Here is a 19,042-nt window from a genome sequence, read left to right as displayed (position 1 = left end):
GAGGCTGGAATAGACTATTTCCAAAATCTTTAAAATTCTGAGATTCTATAGAAAGCACAAAGTGCCATGGTAATATAAAGGTAGAAAAATAATTTCCAGATTTTTTTGATCGGGGATGGGATGGTTCATAGCTTCATGGAGGGAGTGACATTTAAGCTAGACCCTGAATAATGGGTGGGGTTGCAACAGGTAGAGATGACAGAAAGGACATTTGAATCATAAGAAACAGTATGAGTAAAAATCTTAAGATAGAAATGATCAGGATATATTGAGACAGCATGGGGTGGTGGACAGAAGATTGGATTGGAAGTCAAGATCCCCATGTTCTAATTCTGGCACTGCCACTAATTACCTAGGTGGGCTTAGACAAACCAATTAAACTCCATAGGCCTCAGTTTACTCATATAGAAGGGAAAATAGTGGCAATCTTCATGAGACAACTTCAGAATGTAATTCCATACAGAGGAGTTGGAAAGCTTGACTAGCACCCTAGATTTGGAAAAAGTAGATTCAAAAGGGTTCAGAGAAAGGATGGATAGAGTATAACCATTTAACATTTTAAAAGATATGAAAAGCTCTCAAGAATGAAATTGTGAAGACACAAACATACATTATTCTAATAAAAAGATAAAGGTAGAACTATACAGAGAGGCTGATGTAGCTTGTTAGGGATCATAATGACCCAAACAGATTTTTTTAAAAGTACATAAGACTATGGAAATAAGACCAAGTAACTAAGAATGATTACAACACAGTAGCATGGCAACTAAGTGGTTCACTGGATAAAGCACTGAGTCTGGACTAAGGAAGATGTGAGTTCAAATCTGTCTTCAGGTACTTACTAGATATATGACCCTGGACAAGTCACTTAACTTCATTCTGTCTCAGTTTCCTCAACCGTAAAAACGAGAATCATAATAGTGCCCACTTCTGGGTTGTCATGAAGATCAAATGAGATAATATTTAGAAAGCGCTTAGCACAGTGCCTGGCATGTAGCAGATGCTTAATAAAATGGTTGTTCCCTTCCCCCCAGACCCCTTCATTCAGTGGCATAGCCTCTGTATTAAGGATAAAAGGAAAAATAAACATTATACAATTCTTAATAGCTGTGAGGAGTTCAAAGCCTGTACAAATGGGTCATAATGTAGAGGCCTTATTTCCATGATATGGAAAAGATTGAAATTTATTAAGAACAAAAGTCATTCCACAGTTGATCAATGATTAAAGGCTATAACACTTTCAGAGTGTGCTTAGGTACTCTTCTCTGAAGAGAATGAGGAAGAGAGATATCTCATCACCAAAATTTGTCTTCAAAGCTCTTTTAGTACTTAAATTCAAGTCCTTGGCTCCTAGCACACTGGAAAAATACGAGGTTTTTATCTAACAAACACATTTCTAAGTAAGCTTATGAAAGTTACTTTTACTCCCACTGTGCCTTGGTACCCAGGCTTCAACAGCTGCAAGTTCATAACAGTACTTTTCAGAACAAAATGTGCTTGCTGGATATACCATAGGCAATATCTTCTGACTCACTAAGTATTTTGTGCATGAGATAATCAATCGACTTTTAATGGGCAGAAGACAAATGGGTACAATTTTCTGGGGATTATAACAAGGGGTAGTTGGTTTTGCATGTTTAGTGGAAAGATTTGTCTTCCCATACTTAGTCCAAGTGAGGTCACTTTCTTTCCTAAACAATAATTTTCTTTGCTTGTCTCCAAGAATGGAAAGTCCCATGGGTTGGTTATTTAAAGTTTAAGTGGATGGCAATATTGTAGTTATCCCTTGTTTAGCAGAAATTCACTTAGTGAAATTGTGAACTTAAGAAATTCATGAATTGTCCTAATTTACTCAAAAGAAGAGCCACTCTTGATCTTGCAGAGTCCAGGGTTCCTTTACCACTACCTTGTCCCTACTACTATTGACTCAAGTATCTCAGCTTCTTCTATATTATGATATATTGACAAATTCAGGCAATCTGACAGTAATTAGCACTTTGTCAATCTCCAAAAATATTATTTCGATGTGCTAATAGTACTCAATCAGATCCTGATAATAAATAATAATAAATATGAATGATCTACTAATTTATTGATAGCTATTGGACACTAGACCATTTCATGTACAATTTACAAGTGAGGATTGGGCATTTCCATCTTCAATCTAATGTGCTATTTCCCAAACAAAGATACTGTCAGAAAGTTTTCAGTTGTTATTAATTAAAAATATCTGAAAAGGGGAGATTGAGTTAAGCAATGAGAAAAAAAATAATACGTGTTAAGCTACTTTGAGGTTTATAGGAAACCTTAACCAAATTATGAAAACTTCAAAGACTGCTAAGGTCACAGTGGGGATAACATGAGATACCCAAAGAAGCAGGTAACAAATTACCAAAGTTTCTGTTTTTGTACACTATTTTCACATTTAATATTGGGCATTGAGAATGAGGAAAGGAGGGGAGACCATGATGTCACTTACTCTGAGCAAAACCTAGTATTATTGTCAATTCTTTGCATAATATTGTTCCTTTAAAAAAAACAGAACATTTGATTTAGATGTGATTTGAAAATCTTTACTAAATTTTTTGGTAAGTTTGATGTACTATTTTGAGATCATTAAGTGAGGTTCTAGAATATCAACAATGTACTTTGATGAAGAGGAGCTCTAGAGACCGGACTAATCTAGCTACAAAAAAGGAGTCAAAGGCAACTCACCAAGCTAAAGATGTTTAGTGAGCTTGGAAAATCTCTGAGAAAACTGCCTCAAAATTGATGGAGGAGCAGGGAAGCAGCTTAAAAGCCTGACAGAAGAGGCCTATCTCTCTAGGACGGGAGGGGAGTGAAGTTCAAGAAAAGTAGCAGCAAATGGCCTCACACAAGGGGGCCTGATCAGGGCTCCAAGCCAGAGGTAGCCCACCTTCCAGGTCCTGCCGTCCTGCAAACCAGCAGCCCCCGAGGCAAGTGAGCAGTCTGTGCAGTACAGTACAGTGTAGGACTAGAGTCCAACTCTCACATAAAAACACCAAGTCACAAAAAAGGCAGAAAAAATAAGCAAAAAACAAACAACAAAAAAAGACCTTAACTATAGAAAGTTACTATGTTGATAGGGAGGATCAAGGCATAAACTTAGAAGAGGACAATAGTGTCAAAATGGCTACTTGTGAATCCTCAAAGAAAAATTTAATTTGGTCTCAGGCCCCAAAACAATTCCTGGAAGATCTTGAAAAGGATTTTAAAAGGCAAATTAAAGAGGTAAGAGAAAAATTGGGAAAAGAAATGATGTTAATGCAATAAAATCGTGAAAAAAAAGTCAATAGCATGGGAAAAAATATACAAAAATTTATCGAGGAAAATAACTCTCTAAAAAATAGAATTGGCCAAATGGAAAAGGAAGTACAAAATCTCACTGAAGAAAATATTGACTTAAAAATTAGAATTGAGCAGGTAGAAGCTAATGACTCTATGAGACATCAAGATATGATAAAACAAAAACAAAAAAGTAATAAAAAATGTGAAATTTCTCATTGGAAAAACAAGTGACCTAGAAAAGAGATCCAGGAGAGATAATATAAGAATTATTGGACTACCTGAAATCCTTGATTAAAACAAACCAGCAAAAAAAAAAAACACCCTGGACAACACCTTTCAATAAATTATCAAAGAAACCTGGCCAGATAAATAAATTAATTAATTTATTTTAGGTTTCAACATTCACTTCCATAAGATTTTGAGTTCTAAATTTTCTCTCCCTCTCTCCCCGAGACAGCATGTAATCTGATATAGGCTCTACATATACTTTCATGTTGAACATATTTTCACAATCATGTTGTAAATAAGAATTAGAATGAATGAATGGGAGGAACCACAAGAAAGAAGAAACAAAAAAAATAAAAGAGAGCAAATAGTATGCTTCCATTTGCATTCAGATTACATAGTTCATTTTACGGATGTAGATAGCATTTTCCATCATTAGTCTTTTGGAGTTGTCTTAGATCTTTGCATTGCTAAGAAGAGCCAAGTCTATCAAAATTGGTCACTGAACAATGTTGCTGTTACTGTGAACAATGTTTTCCTGATTCTGCTCACTTCACTCAGCATCATTCCATACAAGTCTTTCCAGGTTTTTCTGAAGTCCGCCTGCTCATCATTGCTTATTCCATTGCATTCACATACCACAACTTGTTCAACCTTTCCTCAATTGATGGGCATCCCCTCAATTTCCAATTCATGGCCACCACAAAAAGAGCTGCTATAAATATTTTTGTACATGTGGGCTCTTTTCCCATTTGTATGATTGATTTGGGATATAACCCTAGAAGTGTTATTGCTGGGTCAAAAGGTATGCACATTTTTATAGCCCTTTGGGCATAGTTCCAAATTGCTCTCCAGAATGGTTAGATCATTTAACAACTCCACCAACAATGCATTAGTGTTGCAATTTTCCCACATCTCCAACATGTATTGTTTTCCTGTTTTGTCATGTTAGCCAATCTGATATGTGTGATGTGGTACCTCAGAGTTGTTTTGATTTGCATTTCTCTAATCAATAGTGATTTAGAGCATTTTTTCATATGACTACAGATAGCTTTAATTTCTTCATCTGAAAACTGCCTGTTTATATCCTTTGACCATTTGTCAATTGGGGAATGACTTGTATTCTTATAAATTTGACTCAGTTCTCTATATATTTGAGAAATTAGGCCTTTATCAGAGACACTAGTTGTAAAAATTGTTTCCCAGCTTTTCTGCTTTCTAATCTTAGTTACATTGGCTTTGTTTGTGTAAAAACTTTTCAATTTAATGAAATCAAGATAATCCATTTTGTATTTCATAATACTCTCTATCTCTTACTTGGTCATAAAGTCTTCTGTTCTCCATAAATCTGACAAGTAAACTATTCCTTGCTCTCCTAATTTGCTTATCATATCAGCCTTTTTATCTAAATTATGTACCCATTTTGACTTTATCTTGGTATACAGTGTAAGATGTCGGTCTATGCCAGTTTCTGCCATACCCTTTTCCAGTTTTCCCAGCAGTTTTTGTTAAATAGTAAGTTCTTATCCCAGAAGCTGGAGTCTTTGGGTTTATCAAACAGTAGACTATTATAGTCATTGACTATTGTGTCTTGCATACCTAACCTATTCCACTGATCCACCACTCTATTTCTTAGCCAGTGCCAAGTAGTTTTGATGGTGGCTGCTTTAAAATACAACTTAAGCTCTCTGCCCAAATAAATTAGAACCAGAGGGCAAAATAGAAATTGAAAGACTCTACTGGTCACTGCCTGAAAGAGATCCCCAAATGAAAACTCCCAGGGACATCACAGCCAAATTCCAGAGCTCACAGATCAAGGAGAACGTAGTGCAAGCAGCCAAAAAGGAAACAATTCAAAGATCGTGAAGCTACGGTTAGGATTACACAGGATTTGGCAGCTTCCACATTAAAGAACTAGAAGGCTTGAAATATGATATACCGGAAGGCAAAGGAGTTAGGGTTACAATCAAGAATCACCTACCCAGCAAAACTGACTATAGTCTTTCAGGGGAAAAATGGACATTTAACAAAATAGAGAACTTTCAAGCATTCCTAATTAAAAGACCAGAACTGAATAAAAAATTTGACCTCCAAATACAAGACTCAAGGGAAACACAAAAAGGTAAAAAAGAAACAAGAAAGAGAAAACATAAGAGATTCAATAAATTTAAACTTTATATTTCTATGTGGCAAGATAATATTTATAACTCTTAACAATTTTATTGCTATTAGGGCAATTAGAATGAGTATATGCAGACAGAGGGTATATAAGGTAACTTTCATGGGATGATATCCCAAAAACAAAATGAAGGGGTGAGAAAGAAAATCGCACTGGAAGAAGGAGGGGGGAGATTGAGTAGGGTAAATTATCCTACATAAAAGAGGCATGAAAGAGCTATTATAATGGAGGGAAAGATAGGGGGGTGGCGAGCAAACCTTAAATCTTACTCTCATCAAAATTGGCTCGAAGAGAGAATAACATAGACACTCAGTTGAATACAGAAATCTATCTTACCCTAATATAATGGGGAGGAGGGACTGATAAAAGGAAGGGTATATTGGGGAAGGTGGTGCTCAGAAGTAGGAGGCAAAGGGTGGGAGATAAGAGAGAGAGGGAGGGATAAACAAGTAAAAAATAGCATAGAAGCAAATACACAGTTAGTTATCGTACCTATAAATGTGAATAGGATGAACTCACACACAAAATGGAAGTGGAGAGTAGAATGGATTAAAAACCAGAATCCTACAATATGTTGTTTACAAGAAACACATCTGAAGCAGAGAGGTACACAGAGAGTAAAGGTAAGGGGCTGGAGCAGAATCTATTATGCTTCAGTTGTGGCAAAGAAAGCAAGGATAGCAATCATGATCTCAAAAACAGCAAAAGCAAAAATAGTTGTAATTAAGAGATAAAGAAGGAAATTATAACTGAAAAGTACCACAGACAATGAAGTCATATCAATACTAAACATTCATGTACCAAATGGTATAGCATCCAAATTTTTGAAGGAGAAGTTGAATGAGTTACATGAGGCAATAGATAATAAAACTATACTAGTGGGGACTTCAACTTCTCCCTCTCAGAACTAGATACATCTAACAAAAAATAAACAAGGAAGAAGTTAAGGAAGTGAAAAAAATTCTGTAAAAGTTAGATATAATAGCTCCTTGGAGAAAACTGAATGGGAATAGAAAGGAATATACCTTTCCTCAGCAGTCCATGGCACCTACACAAAAACTATATTAAACCTCACAACCAAATGCAGAAAAGAAGAAATGGTAAATTATCCTTTTTAGAACAGAATGCAAAAAATATATATTCAATAATGGATAATGGAAAGACAGATGAAAAATCAACTGGAAATTAAACAATCTAATCCTAAAAAAAAACACATGGGTCAAAGAACAAATTATAGAAACAATCGACAATTTCATTAAAGAAAATTATGACAATGAGACAACATAAACAATCTCATCCTAAAAAAACACATGGGTCAAAGAACAAATTATAGAAACAATCGATAATTTCATTAAAGAAAATGACAACGAGACAACATACCAAAATTTATGGGATGCAGCCAAAGTAGCACTTAGGAGAAAATTTGTATCTCTAACTGCTTACATCAGTAAAATAGAGAAAATGCAGATAGAGAGATTGGACACGCAAATAAAAAATCTAGAAAAGAACAAATTAAAAATCCCCAATTAAACACCAAATTGGAAATCCTGAAAAATCAAAGGTGAAATTAATAAAATTGGAAGTAAGAAAACTATTGTCTTAATAAATAAAACTAGAAGCTGGTTTTATGAAGGAAAAAAACAATAAAATAGACAAACCACTGGTTAATATGATTTAAAAAAGGAAAGAAGAAAACCAAATTATTAGTATCAAAAATGAAAGGGGTGAATTCACCACCAAAGAAGAAGAAATTAAGACACTTCTTAAGAACTATTTTGCCCAATTATATGCCAATAAGTTTGATAATCTAAATGAAATGGATGAATATCTATAGAAATATAAATTACCCAGATTACCAGAAGAAGAAATAAAATACTTAACCCAATCTTAGAAAAAGAAATTGAACAAGCCATCAATGAACTTCCCAAGAAAAAATCCCCAGGACTATACGGATTCACAAGTGAATTCTATCAAACATTTAAAGAACTATTTATCAATTTATCACAACATTATATAAACTATTTGGAAAAACAGGTGAAAGAGTCCTACCAAATTCCTTTTATGACACAAATATGGTGCTAATACCCAAACCAGGAGAGCCAAAATTGAGAAAGAAAATTATAGAGCAAGTTTTCCCAAATACTAGCATAGAGATTACAGCAATATATCACAAATATCACACACTATGACCAGGTGGGATTTATACCAGGAATGCAGGGCTGGTTCAATATTAGGAAAAATATTAGCATAATTAACTTTATCAATAACAAAACCAAGAAAAATTATCTCAATAGATGCAGAAAAAGCTTTTGACAAAATATAGCACCCATTGCTATTAAAAACATTAGAGAGCATAGGAATAAACGGAGTTTGCTTTAAAATGATAAGTAATATTTATCTTAAACCATCAGCAATCATTATTTGTAATGGTGATAAGCTAGAAGCCTTCACAATACAATTAGAGGTGAAACAAAGATGACCATTACCACCTCTGTTATTTAATATTGTACTAGAAATTTTAGCTATAGTAAAGAGACAAGAAAAAAGAATTAAAGGAATTAGAATAGGCAATGAGGAAACAAAACTATCACTATCTCAGATGATATGATGTTACATTTAGAAAATCCTAGAGAATCAACTAAAAAAAACTACTTGAAATTATTAACAACTTTAACAAAGTTGCAGGATACAAAATATACTCACATAAGTCACTGGCATTTATAAATACTACCAATAAAGTCCAGCAGCAAGACATAGGAAGAGAAATTCCATTTAAAATAACTTTAGACAATATAAAATACTTGGGAGTCTACCTACCAAAATAGAACCAGGAACTATATGAACACAACTATAAAACACTTTTCACACAAATAAAATCAGATCTAAACAACAGAAAAAATATTAAATGTTAATGGGGAGGCCAAGCCAATATAACAAAATGACAATTCTACCTAAATTAATCTATTTATTTGGTGCCATACCAAACTATCAAAAAATTATTTTACAGAGCTAGAAAAAATAATAACAAAATTCATCCAGAAGAACAAAAGCTCAAGGATATCAAGGGAATCAATGAAAAAAATGTGGAAGAAGATGGTCTAGTCATAGCAGATCTCAAACTGTATTATAAAATGGCAATTATCAAAACAATCTAGTACCAGTTGGAAAATTGAGTGGTGGATCAGTGGAACAGAGTAAGTACAAATTACGTTATAGTAAATGACCATAGTAATCTAGTATATGATAAACCCAAAGATTCAAGCTTTTGGAACAAAAACTCAGTATTTGACAAAAACTACTGAGAAAATTAGAAAACAGTATGGCAGAAACTAGGTATAGATCAACATCTCAAACCTTATACCAAGACAAGGACAAAATGATTTACACATAAAGGGTGATACCATAAGCAAATTAAGAGAACATTGAATAGTTTATCTGTCAGATTTATGGATAAGGGAAGGATTTAGGACTAAAGAAGATATAGAGAACATTATAAAATATAAAATAGGTAATTTAATAAAATGTACAAGTTTTTGCACAAACAAAACCAATGAAACCAAAATTATAAGGAAAGCAGAAAACTGGAGGGAAATTTTACAAGTATCTCTGATAAAGGCCTAATTTCTCAAATACATAGAGAACTGAGTCAAATGTATAAAAATACAAGTCATTCTCCAACTGATAAATGGTAAAAGAATATGAACAAACAGTTTTAAGACAAAAAAATTAAAGCTACTTATAGTTATATGAAAAAATGCTCTAAACCAGTATTGATAGGAGAAATAAGCTTTAAAATAACTCAGGTACCACCTAAGAGTGGCTAATATGACAAAAAAGGAAAATGCTGGATGTTGGAAGATACTGGGGAAAACTGGGAAACTAATGCACTGTTGTTAAAGTTGTGAACTGATCCAACCTTTCTGGAGAGGAATTTGGAACTATGCTCAAATGGCTATATTCCAAAGACATCCAAAAAAAGTGAAAAGGGTCTATTTGTACAAAAATATTTATAGCAGTTCTTTTTGTGGTGTCTAAGAATTGGAAATCAAAGGGATACTCATCAATTGGGGAATTGCTAAACAAGCTGTGGTATATGATTGTAATGGAATATTATTATGCTATAAGAAAGGACAAGCAGGATGATTTCAGAAAAGACTTACATAAACTGATGCATAGTGAACTGAACTGAACCAGGGGAGCATTGTACTCACTAATGGCAACATGGCTTAATAAAGAACTGTGAACGACTTAGCTATTCTCAGCAATGCAATGATCAAAGATAATCCTAAAGGACCAATGATGAAGCATACTATCTGCCTCCGGACAAAGAATTGATATTGTTTGAATACAGACTGAGCCATGCTATTTTTCACTTTCTTTTTTTTTTCATTTTTTTTCCTTTTATTTGAGTTTTCTTGTACAAAATGACTAATATGGAAACGTTTTACATACATTTTTTTTAAAGTGCAGCTAGACTTATTTATGAATTGTAAGGTCACTGAAGGCAGAGATCAAATCTATTTTACCTTTGTATTTCCCTCAACACCTAGCACAGTGCACTACACATAATAATATTTAATAAGTATTTGATGAATGAATGGATAAATGAATGAATTCTTTTTGAATGAAAGCCTGGTACATGAATCTTGTACATCAATTCTGACTGTAAGTTATGAGATCTTTTTTATCAGAACAAACTTCGGCCAGTGCCAGAAGACAAAAGTGTTGTTATTAACCACTTTCACAAGAAATGAAGTAATCACAATCTATTTAGACTTAAAGTAAAGGAAGATTAAGAAAATGCTCTCCTCAGCTGAGTTATTGTCAACACAATTTCTGAATAAATCCAATCCAGCTGTCTCACTGACCTTCCTGGACATGGGTACTTCCCTCCTCCAAATGCCACAAACTCGTCCAAGAAAGCATTCTTCTCTAAATTTGCCTTTTCCCAATGTTCCTGTGGGAAGAAAACATTTTTTCCTAAGTCAGCCTTGTATAAATAAGCTTAACTTTATTTCTCCAGGCTAAAAATGACCTTGTACAGCTAATCCTTGCATATAAAGTTGCAGTGTTGCTAGTAATTTTTTCCAACCTGTTATTAATATCAGACATAATTATGTTTCTAAAGAATAAATTTATAAATAAAAAAAGATTTTAAAAAAGAATCCTGTTAAGTGGTAAATGTAAATGATAATGTAAATCAACTAAAGAATTAACCTCATAAAAGCAGGAGTATTTATAGTAAAGTCTCGGGCCCCAACATAAAATCTTCCTTCATTATAAGCTTGGTAATAAGACACTAGAGGTGGTCAAAGCAAAGAAATTTGAGTCAATACCTCTGGATGCCATTTCTGACAGTTGTCTTGAGAGGCAGAAGATGGACTAAATGACACTTTGAGGTTCCTTTCTGGCCTAAAATTAAGCAATTCTGAAAGGGACAGGGCAGAATTTTAAATTTGATTACAATTTTCCCTAAAAGAATTTGTGCATGTGTGTGTGTGTGTTTATGTGTGTTTGTCTGTGTGTGCCTATGTATGCTGATACTCAACTTCAGCACAATGAAACAGATTGAAGGACGTAGGTAGGAGAACACAGAACCAGGCCTATCTGTTTTCTTATCTGCTTCCAAACACAGGTAAATATTCATTTCTGAGTTACAGAAAAGCTCCTCTCCAATTTGCACATACTGCTCACTTTGAATTTTATGACCAATCTCTGTTATTTGACTGGCATGATACCATTTCTCAAAAATACTTTTGTGGGATGAGTGATCTTATTATCAGGTCCTGGGTAGCTGAAATTAGAGAGTAACACCATAACATAATTCATTGATCAATCATATATGTGAATAATGCAGAACAGAAACTATGACCAAAGTAACAGGATATAATGAAAAAAGACAACTTACAGGTTTAAACAATTCAGGTTCCGGAAAATACTTTGGATTTCTATGGATTCAAAAAGGAGACAACATTAACATGTCACCAGAAGGAACAGTATAATTCTAAAATAGAAAAAAAAATGATAAATTATAGATTAATTGTGATGAAAGCTTTTGTTTTATATAGATCTTGGTTAATTATAAAATAACAATTCCATTGTAGGGGATGACAAGCTAATCATTCTATTAGAACACCAAAAAGATATTACTTTTTTTCTGGACATTGTATCCACCTTTTCACAATTATGTCATCAAAATAACAGCAAACCATAGAAACACATACAAGTGTCTAACATCTACCAAGAATACTTATTATCTAAAAATTCCCTATCAATGTGTATGAAGAATAGTGTAGATAAATCCAAAAGTAAAAGTTAAAGGCATTATAAATGATTTTTTGGTCTGCTCTAGAAGTAATAAAGTCCCTTGCAATAGATACAGAAGTTGTGGGGTAGCGGTTACTCCCAGAGATGGGGACAATAGCGGCCTTGCCACTGGTGGGGTGAGAAGAGACACACTGTCTCTAGGTAATAACACCGGGAAGCAGCAGCAGTTAGACAGGATGAAAGAAGCCATGCAAAAAGGAGGACAAACAAGAGTTTAAATGAGACGGTGGAGGATTGTTATTATTCTTTTCATCGCAGAGCTATGAAAGACGGGCAGAAAAAGCGTCTCCTCCAGAAGTAGGAATGAAGCTAAGCTTTCCTATAGAAAGCTTCCTAATTCAGGAAGCCTACCTAGATTGCAAGGATTTTTCCTTGTTCAACACTAACATTACAAAGGGCTTTTATTTTTCTTTTCTTAGACTAGATCTTCCTATCTCACCCAGATTAGAAGTGAAGTTACTCACAGGCCTGATTCCGCTCCTAATTGGCATGGAAGCTTTGATCTGCTTCATATTTGACATTGGACAGTTAGGTGGCACAGGGGATAGAGTGCTGGGTCTGGAGTCAAGAAGGCTCATCTTCCTGAGTTCAAATCTAGCCTCAGACATTTACTAGCTGTGTGACCCTGGGAAAGTCATTCAATCCTCTTTGCTTCAGTTTCCTCATCTGTAAAATGAGCTGGAGAAGGAAATGGCAAACCACTCCAGTGTCTTTGCCAAGAAAACCCCAAATTGGGTCATAAAGTGTTGGACAAGATTGAAACAACTGAACAACAATACTTGACCAGGACCAGTCTGCTCCTTCTTGAGTATTGTAGAGTGTGGCAGCCCCTAAATCTTGGGTGCTCACCATGCTGGTGTTGATGTTGGACTTAGTGTAGACACCTGAGTCACTTAATCCCACTGCAGCTCAGAATTCCTGAATACAAGAGACCCACTAGCTTCAGCCTCACCAACAGCAGAGGCTGCAGGTATGCCACTACATGTGGCATTAGAAAGAGCTTTTAAATAAATATGTTTCACAAAAGACTTTTCTAAAACCAAAGGGCATTAGAGCCCTTAAGTTTTTATGCTTGCTGTTTGACCCTGATTAAATAAAAAAAAATCATGAGAAAATTACTAACCTCACTGAAGGGAAGATATTAATTACACAACTATCATGATTAGTCATCAAATGGCACATTCATTCAACCCTGTGCAATCTATAAATGCCCTCCATGAAGGGGTTGACCTTAAGCATATCTCACACAAAAAAATTTACTAGTGTTGCATAATATTGTTTGCAATTCATCAATGTGGCAGCAGTACCAGTAGCTTATGGCTGCAAATGTTCCTGTTTTTAAAGGGAAGGTCACCATTTCTAGCCCCTGGAAAGGTCCTGGTAACCCCAGCTAGAGGTCACTTTTCCTTCTACAGAATGAAATACTTGACACTCGCTTGTCAATTTCAGAAGTGGGATATCCAGGGATGCTCCTAGGAAAATTTTAACAAAGATCAAGTTGGCATTAGTCTTTTACTCACTCGTATCTTAGGATCACAGGTCATAGATGTGGAAGGAACCTAAGAGGTCATTCGTTCCAATCCTATTTTGATTAATTTATTTTGATTTATCAACAATCACTTCCATAAGCTTTTGAGTTTTAAGTTTTTCTCCCTCCCCCTCCTCACCTCCCTCCCCAAGATGTCTCCACTCTGATATAGGCTTTACATATACATTCCTATTAAACATATTTTCACATTAGTGATGTTGTAAGAAAGAATTAGAACCAATAGGAGGAACCGTCAGAAAGAAGAAACAAAACAAAACAGAAGAAAAAAAGTGCAACTAGTTTGTTTTGATCTGCATTCAAACTCCATAGTTCTTTCTTTGGAAGTGTACAGCATTTTCCATCATGAGACCTTTGGAGATTTCTTAGATCCTTCCATTACCGAGAAGGGCTGAGTCTATCAAAGTTAGTCATTGCATAATGTTGCTGTTACTGTGTACAATGTTCTCCTGGTCTTGCTCACTTCACTCAGCATCAGTCCATACAAGTCTTTCCACATTTTTCTGAAGTCTGCCTGTTCATCATTGCTTATAGCACAATAGTATTCCATTATAGTCATATACACAACTTGTTCAGCCATTCTCCAATTAATGGTCATTCTCTCAGTTTCCAATTCATGGCCACCACAAAAAGAGCAGCTATGAATATTTTTGTTCATGTGGGTCCTTTTTCCCATTTGTATGATCTCTTTGGGATATAGCCCTAGAAGTGCTATTGCTGGGTCAAAGGGTATGCACATTTTTATAGCCCTTTGGGCATAGTTCCAAATTGCTCTCCAAAATGGTTGGATCAATTCCACCAACAATGCATTAGTGTTCCAATTTTCCCATATCTTCTCCAATATTTATCATTTTGCTGTTTTGTCATGTTGGCCAATCTGATAGGTGTGATGAGGTACCTCAGAGTTGTTTTGATTTGCATTTGTCTAATCAATAGTGATTTAGAGCATTTTTTCATATGACTATAGATGGCTTTAATTTCTTCATCAGAGAACTGCTTGTTCATATCCTTCGACCATTTATCAATTGGGGATTGACTAGTATTCTTATAAATTTGACTTAATTCTCTATATATTTGAGAAATGAGGCCCTTTACAACCAGAGACACTAGTTGTAAAAATTCTTTCCCAATTTTCTACTTTTCTTCTAATCTTGGTTGCATTGACTTTGTTTGTGCAAAAACTTTTCAATTTAATGTAATCAAAATTATCCATTTTGCATTTCATAATGTTCTCTATCTCCTGTTTGGTCATGAATTCTTCTGTTCTCCATAAATCTGACAGGTAAACTATTCCTTGCTCTCTCAGTTTGCTTACAGTATATAGCCTTTATATCTAAATCATGAACCCATTCCAACCCTATTTTTTTTAGGCAATTGGGGTTAAGTGACTTGCCCAGGGTCACACAGCTAGCAAGTGTCAAGTATTTGGTCTGAGTCTGGACTTGAATTCAGGTCCTCCTGACTTCAGGGCCAGCACTCTATCCACTGTGCCACCTAGCTGCCTCTGCAACCCTATTTTTTTTAAGAGACGAAACAAAGATGGACTTTTCAAGGGCTATATGGCTAATAAGTATCTGACTGAGGTGGTATCAAACTCAGGTCTTCCTGACTCCCAAGTTCAGTGCTCTATGCACAGGAATTCTTACCCTGAGGTCCACTGACCTCTAAAGTCTCTGGGGATAGATTTCAAAGGGTCTGTGAACTCAAATAAGAAAAAAAATACATCTTCATTTCAATAAAATCAGTTTCCTTTGTAATCTTATGTCATTTGTTTTATTCATTGAGGGGTCTATAACACAATAAAAGGCTAATAACCCCTGCATTATACCAGGTCTCCCACAGCACAGTATACTATTTCCGTGTGACTGCTCTTCCTTGCCCAGTTCTCTTTATATCATGTTCCCACAGTGGCAGTTAATAGAGTCTCCCCCCCCAACCCCAAATGGGGGCTTGTTCTGTATCTTATTCTCTCAGGGCTAGGATGACAAGGTGATACCTAACCAGTTCAATGAACTATTCCATGCTAATGTATTTATGGAAAAGGGTTTGAAAGACAGCACTACAACACAAGATTATCTAGAGGTAGAGAAAGCCTTATCAAAATCCTGAAATTACAGTGTGAAGGTAGCTGTCTACTTTATCTTCACATACAGTAAGTCATGAGGCTAGCAGATTGGCCTTGGTGGTAGCCACAGTCCCCAATCCAGCTGTAAGCATCATTCTCACTGTAATCTTTTTCTGTTGCTATGGGGAATTGCTGGGTAAACTACAAAATCAAATAGTATTATCTTAGAGTTGGAAGGGAGGGGCTTTAAAAGTTCACAAGGTAGCCCATTACATTTTTTTTGGACAGTAACAATTATAAAATTATTTAAAATACCTAGACATGTTTTATCTTGTCATAGACTATTAGCTCCTTGAGACTAGGGACTGTTTATTGGCTATTCTTTGTATCCCTAGAGCTGAGCACAGTGCTTGGCATGTAGTAGGCACTTAATAAATGCTTGTTGATAGCTGACTGACTGACATATTCAGAGAAAATCAAGTTCTTCTTCCTGTACAAGTAGTATTCCTTGTAGTGAGCAATCACATATGGCTGGCGAGTCATGGCTCTTCCTCCTCTTTCCTCCCCAATCCTCTTAGTCCCCTACTAGCTTTTTGTAGACTGGACTACTTCTCCCTTGTGGCATAACTTTCTAATCACTCTCTTAGTGGTTCAAACAAGGAATCTATAATCATGGCAGATGCCTTTCTATGCCAGTCAAATCAGTTAGCTGCTCAGCCACTGCTGTTTACTCATTTGCCTAGGGATGCCCCCAGAGAATGTATTCTTTCTACCCTAAGAAGTTATTTAAAAATCAATAACTTTTTTAGCTCTAGGAATCATACTTCGACAAATATCACAAGTCTACATCTATCTCTTTCCCCTCCCTGGCTGCTTCCAATCACCCAACTCAAGCGCATTCAAGCAACAGTACATATATAAATTGCAATTTGTTGATAAACAGCTTTATGCCAATTACCAGGTCAAGAAAATGAATTAAACTAACGCAAAAAAGGGAAACCAAACTTTTTAAGACAATCAGATTACACCTTTCATAGCCTAGGGAAGCAAAAGATTTGCATTCAGGCACTTCAGCCTCCAGGGAGAGCGTGGGAAATGGAAAGGGGAAGAAATGAAGAGGAGAATTCTGGAAGATCAGGATCAAAATCCAGCATCCTGATGTTCTTGGCCATACCCAGAAAAGGCCTTCTACACAATGGACTTTGAAATACTTGATCATATTCCCTCCACTGCCATCTTCTTTTCTCTAGGCCAGGTTAACAATGGAAGGTGATAGTTAGGCTTAGCCACTATGGAGTATACACACAGTAAGGAGAGTATGGAGGTGAGTCTTCGTGCTTGTATCAATAGCCAAATCCAGGTAGGGGTTAATGAATAGAATAATGCAATGTTGAAACTGCTTCAGTGAAAGACTCCTCATAAAAATATCTAACAATGATCACAGAGAATCAGTAAGGCTTCATCAAGAAGCAGTCATATCAGACTAATGTAATTTCTTTTTTTGTAATGGTTATTCATGGTTACACATTAGACCATCAGGGAGGTGCCAAAGAGGTAGTTCACCTAGTTTTAAATAAAGCATTTAATAAAAAAAAACTTTTGTGGGTAATAATACAGATTTCTTATTTCTTTTCTTTCTTTAATAAAAAATTCCTTAATAAAGGAAAAAAGCAAAAGAAAAGAAAAAAAGATTCCTCATTTTCTCAGTCAATCGGTCTCAAACTTAAATAGTGCTTGTCCTCATAACCTTGGATGGATGACCAGTTGCACAAACAAAGGGCCAAAGAAGGAAGAGAACAACCAGAGAAACATAATATATTAATCGTAAAGAAGTCACTTGATACGTGCCTCAGTTTTCTCCTCTGTCAAATGAGTAACATAATACCTGTACTATTTACTTCATAGGAATGCTATGAGTGTCAAAGGCAGGGGTGAAGTTGGCTCTGGGCCCTGTTGCAGAAACTCCCAAGGTCAGGTAGTGGACAGCAGTGAAAGCATGCTGTCAGCAAAAGCCACGTGAAAGCTGGAGGTACAAGGAGAACAGCTACCAGGACAAAGGCAGCAACAGTCCTCCGAAAGTGTGGCTGTGCAGAAGACAGAAGAACATTCTGCCACTGTTTTCTGCCCAAGGCACAGCTGTTGGTTGCATACAGGAACTATGAAATAAAGAGATCATAGATCTGGGCTTCAAGGGACCCATGAGGTTATTGAGTTCAACCCTTTCATTTTACAGGTGAGTAAACTGAGGATCAGAGAAAGTGATTTGCCCAAGGTTGCAAAGGGAGTGTCAGATGACATTGAAAAAAAAATCAGAGGTGGGGCATAATAGCAAAAATAAGGTGAAGAAGGGATAAGGAAAAGGAAAGAAATTAGATGCTATCAACATGTCTACTCTGCCTTCCCTAAAGACTACAGTATTAGAGGCAGTATGGCTTAATGGATCTATCTGGTCGGCCTCTGGGTCAAGATCATATGAGTTCAAGTCTTATCTTTGACACATACAGGCTTTGTGACTCTGAGGAAGTCATTTCCCTTCTTAATGCATTTAGGCAAGTCTCAACGCCATAAACTGCATAAACTGCCTATCCAAATTGGTAGAGGCTATTTCCCCACTGTGGATCTCCCTATATTCATGAAATCACAGAAGTGGAGAAAAATTTTTAAAAAGTGAGGTGGGGAAGGAGGGGTCCTATAGAAGGATATGACAGAAGGAAGAATAGTTCTATGAGGGAAAAGCAGTAGAAAGAAATCTTTCTAGGGAAGACTGATGAGAAGGCATCGGAATCAGGAAGTTCAGTCTTTTTTAGTCATATCTGACTCTTTGTGACCTCATTTGGGGTCTTCTTGGCAAAGACAACGGAGGGACTTGCCATTTCCCTCTATAGCTCATTTTACAAATGAGGAAACTGAGGCAAAAAGGGTTAAGCAACTTGCCCACGGTCACACAGCTGGTAAGTATCTGAGGCCAGATTTGAATCCAGGAAGATGAGTCTTCCTGACCCCAGGCCTACTGCTGTATCCGCTGTACTACTAGCTGCCCTGGAGTCATGAAGACCTAAATTTAAATACCACTGTTTCTGATAGATGCGGGATACTTAACCTCTAAGCCACAGTTTCCTCATCTGTAAATGGGGATAATAATAACAACTACCCCTAAGGATCATGAGGAGAATAAAATGAATAGAAAATGATTCATGCAAATTGAAGTTATACTTATTATTATTATTGCCTAGTTGCCAGAAGCTAGGACTCATATCTCTTGATTCCCCATCTTGGCCTTAATCTATTATACCACACCAATTTCCCCTTGAACTTGTAACAAATTTATATATATAGTTTGTAGAGAGTTTTTGCTTGGTGTATGAGAAAGAATTTTTAAAATGTATAATGT

The 19,042-nt window shown here is 35.8% G+C and overlaps 1 protein-coding gene across 1 annotated transcript in view; it reads right to left on the bottom strand.

Annotated features, from left to right (window-relative positions):
* Positions 1-19,042, bottom strand: part of LOC114025125 (24-hydroxycholesterol 7-alpha-hydroxylase) — a 114,768-nt gene that overhangs the window by 13,089 nt on the left and 82,637 nt on the right. The window contains 2 exon segments of the mRNA XM_027838465.1: positions 10,582-10,670; positions 11,622-11,717. Of these exon segments, the coding sequence (XP_027694266.1) occupies positions 10,582-10,670; positions 11,622-11,717 (185 nt within the window).

The sequence above is a fragment of the Vombatus ursinus genome, unplaced genomic scaffold, assembly GCF_900497805.2.
Source record: "Vombatus ursinus unplaced genomic scaffold, bare-nosed wombat genome assembly UNPS02014826.1, whole genome shotgun sequence".
Classification (NCBI taxonomy): Eukaryota; Metazoa; Chordata; class Mammalia; order Diprotodontia; family Vombatidae; genus Vombatus; species Vombatus ursinus.
This window is presented reverse-complemented; position numbering and strand designations above follow the sequence as displayed.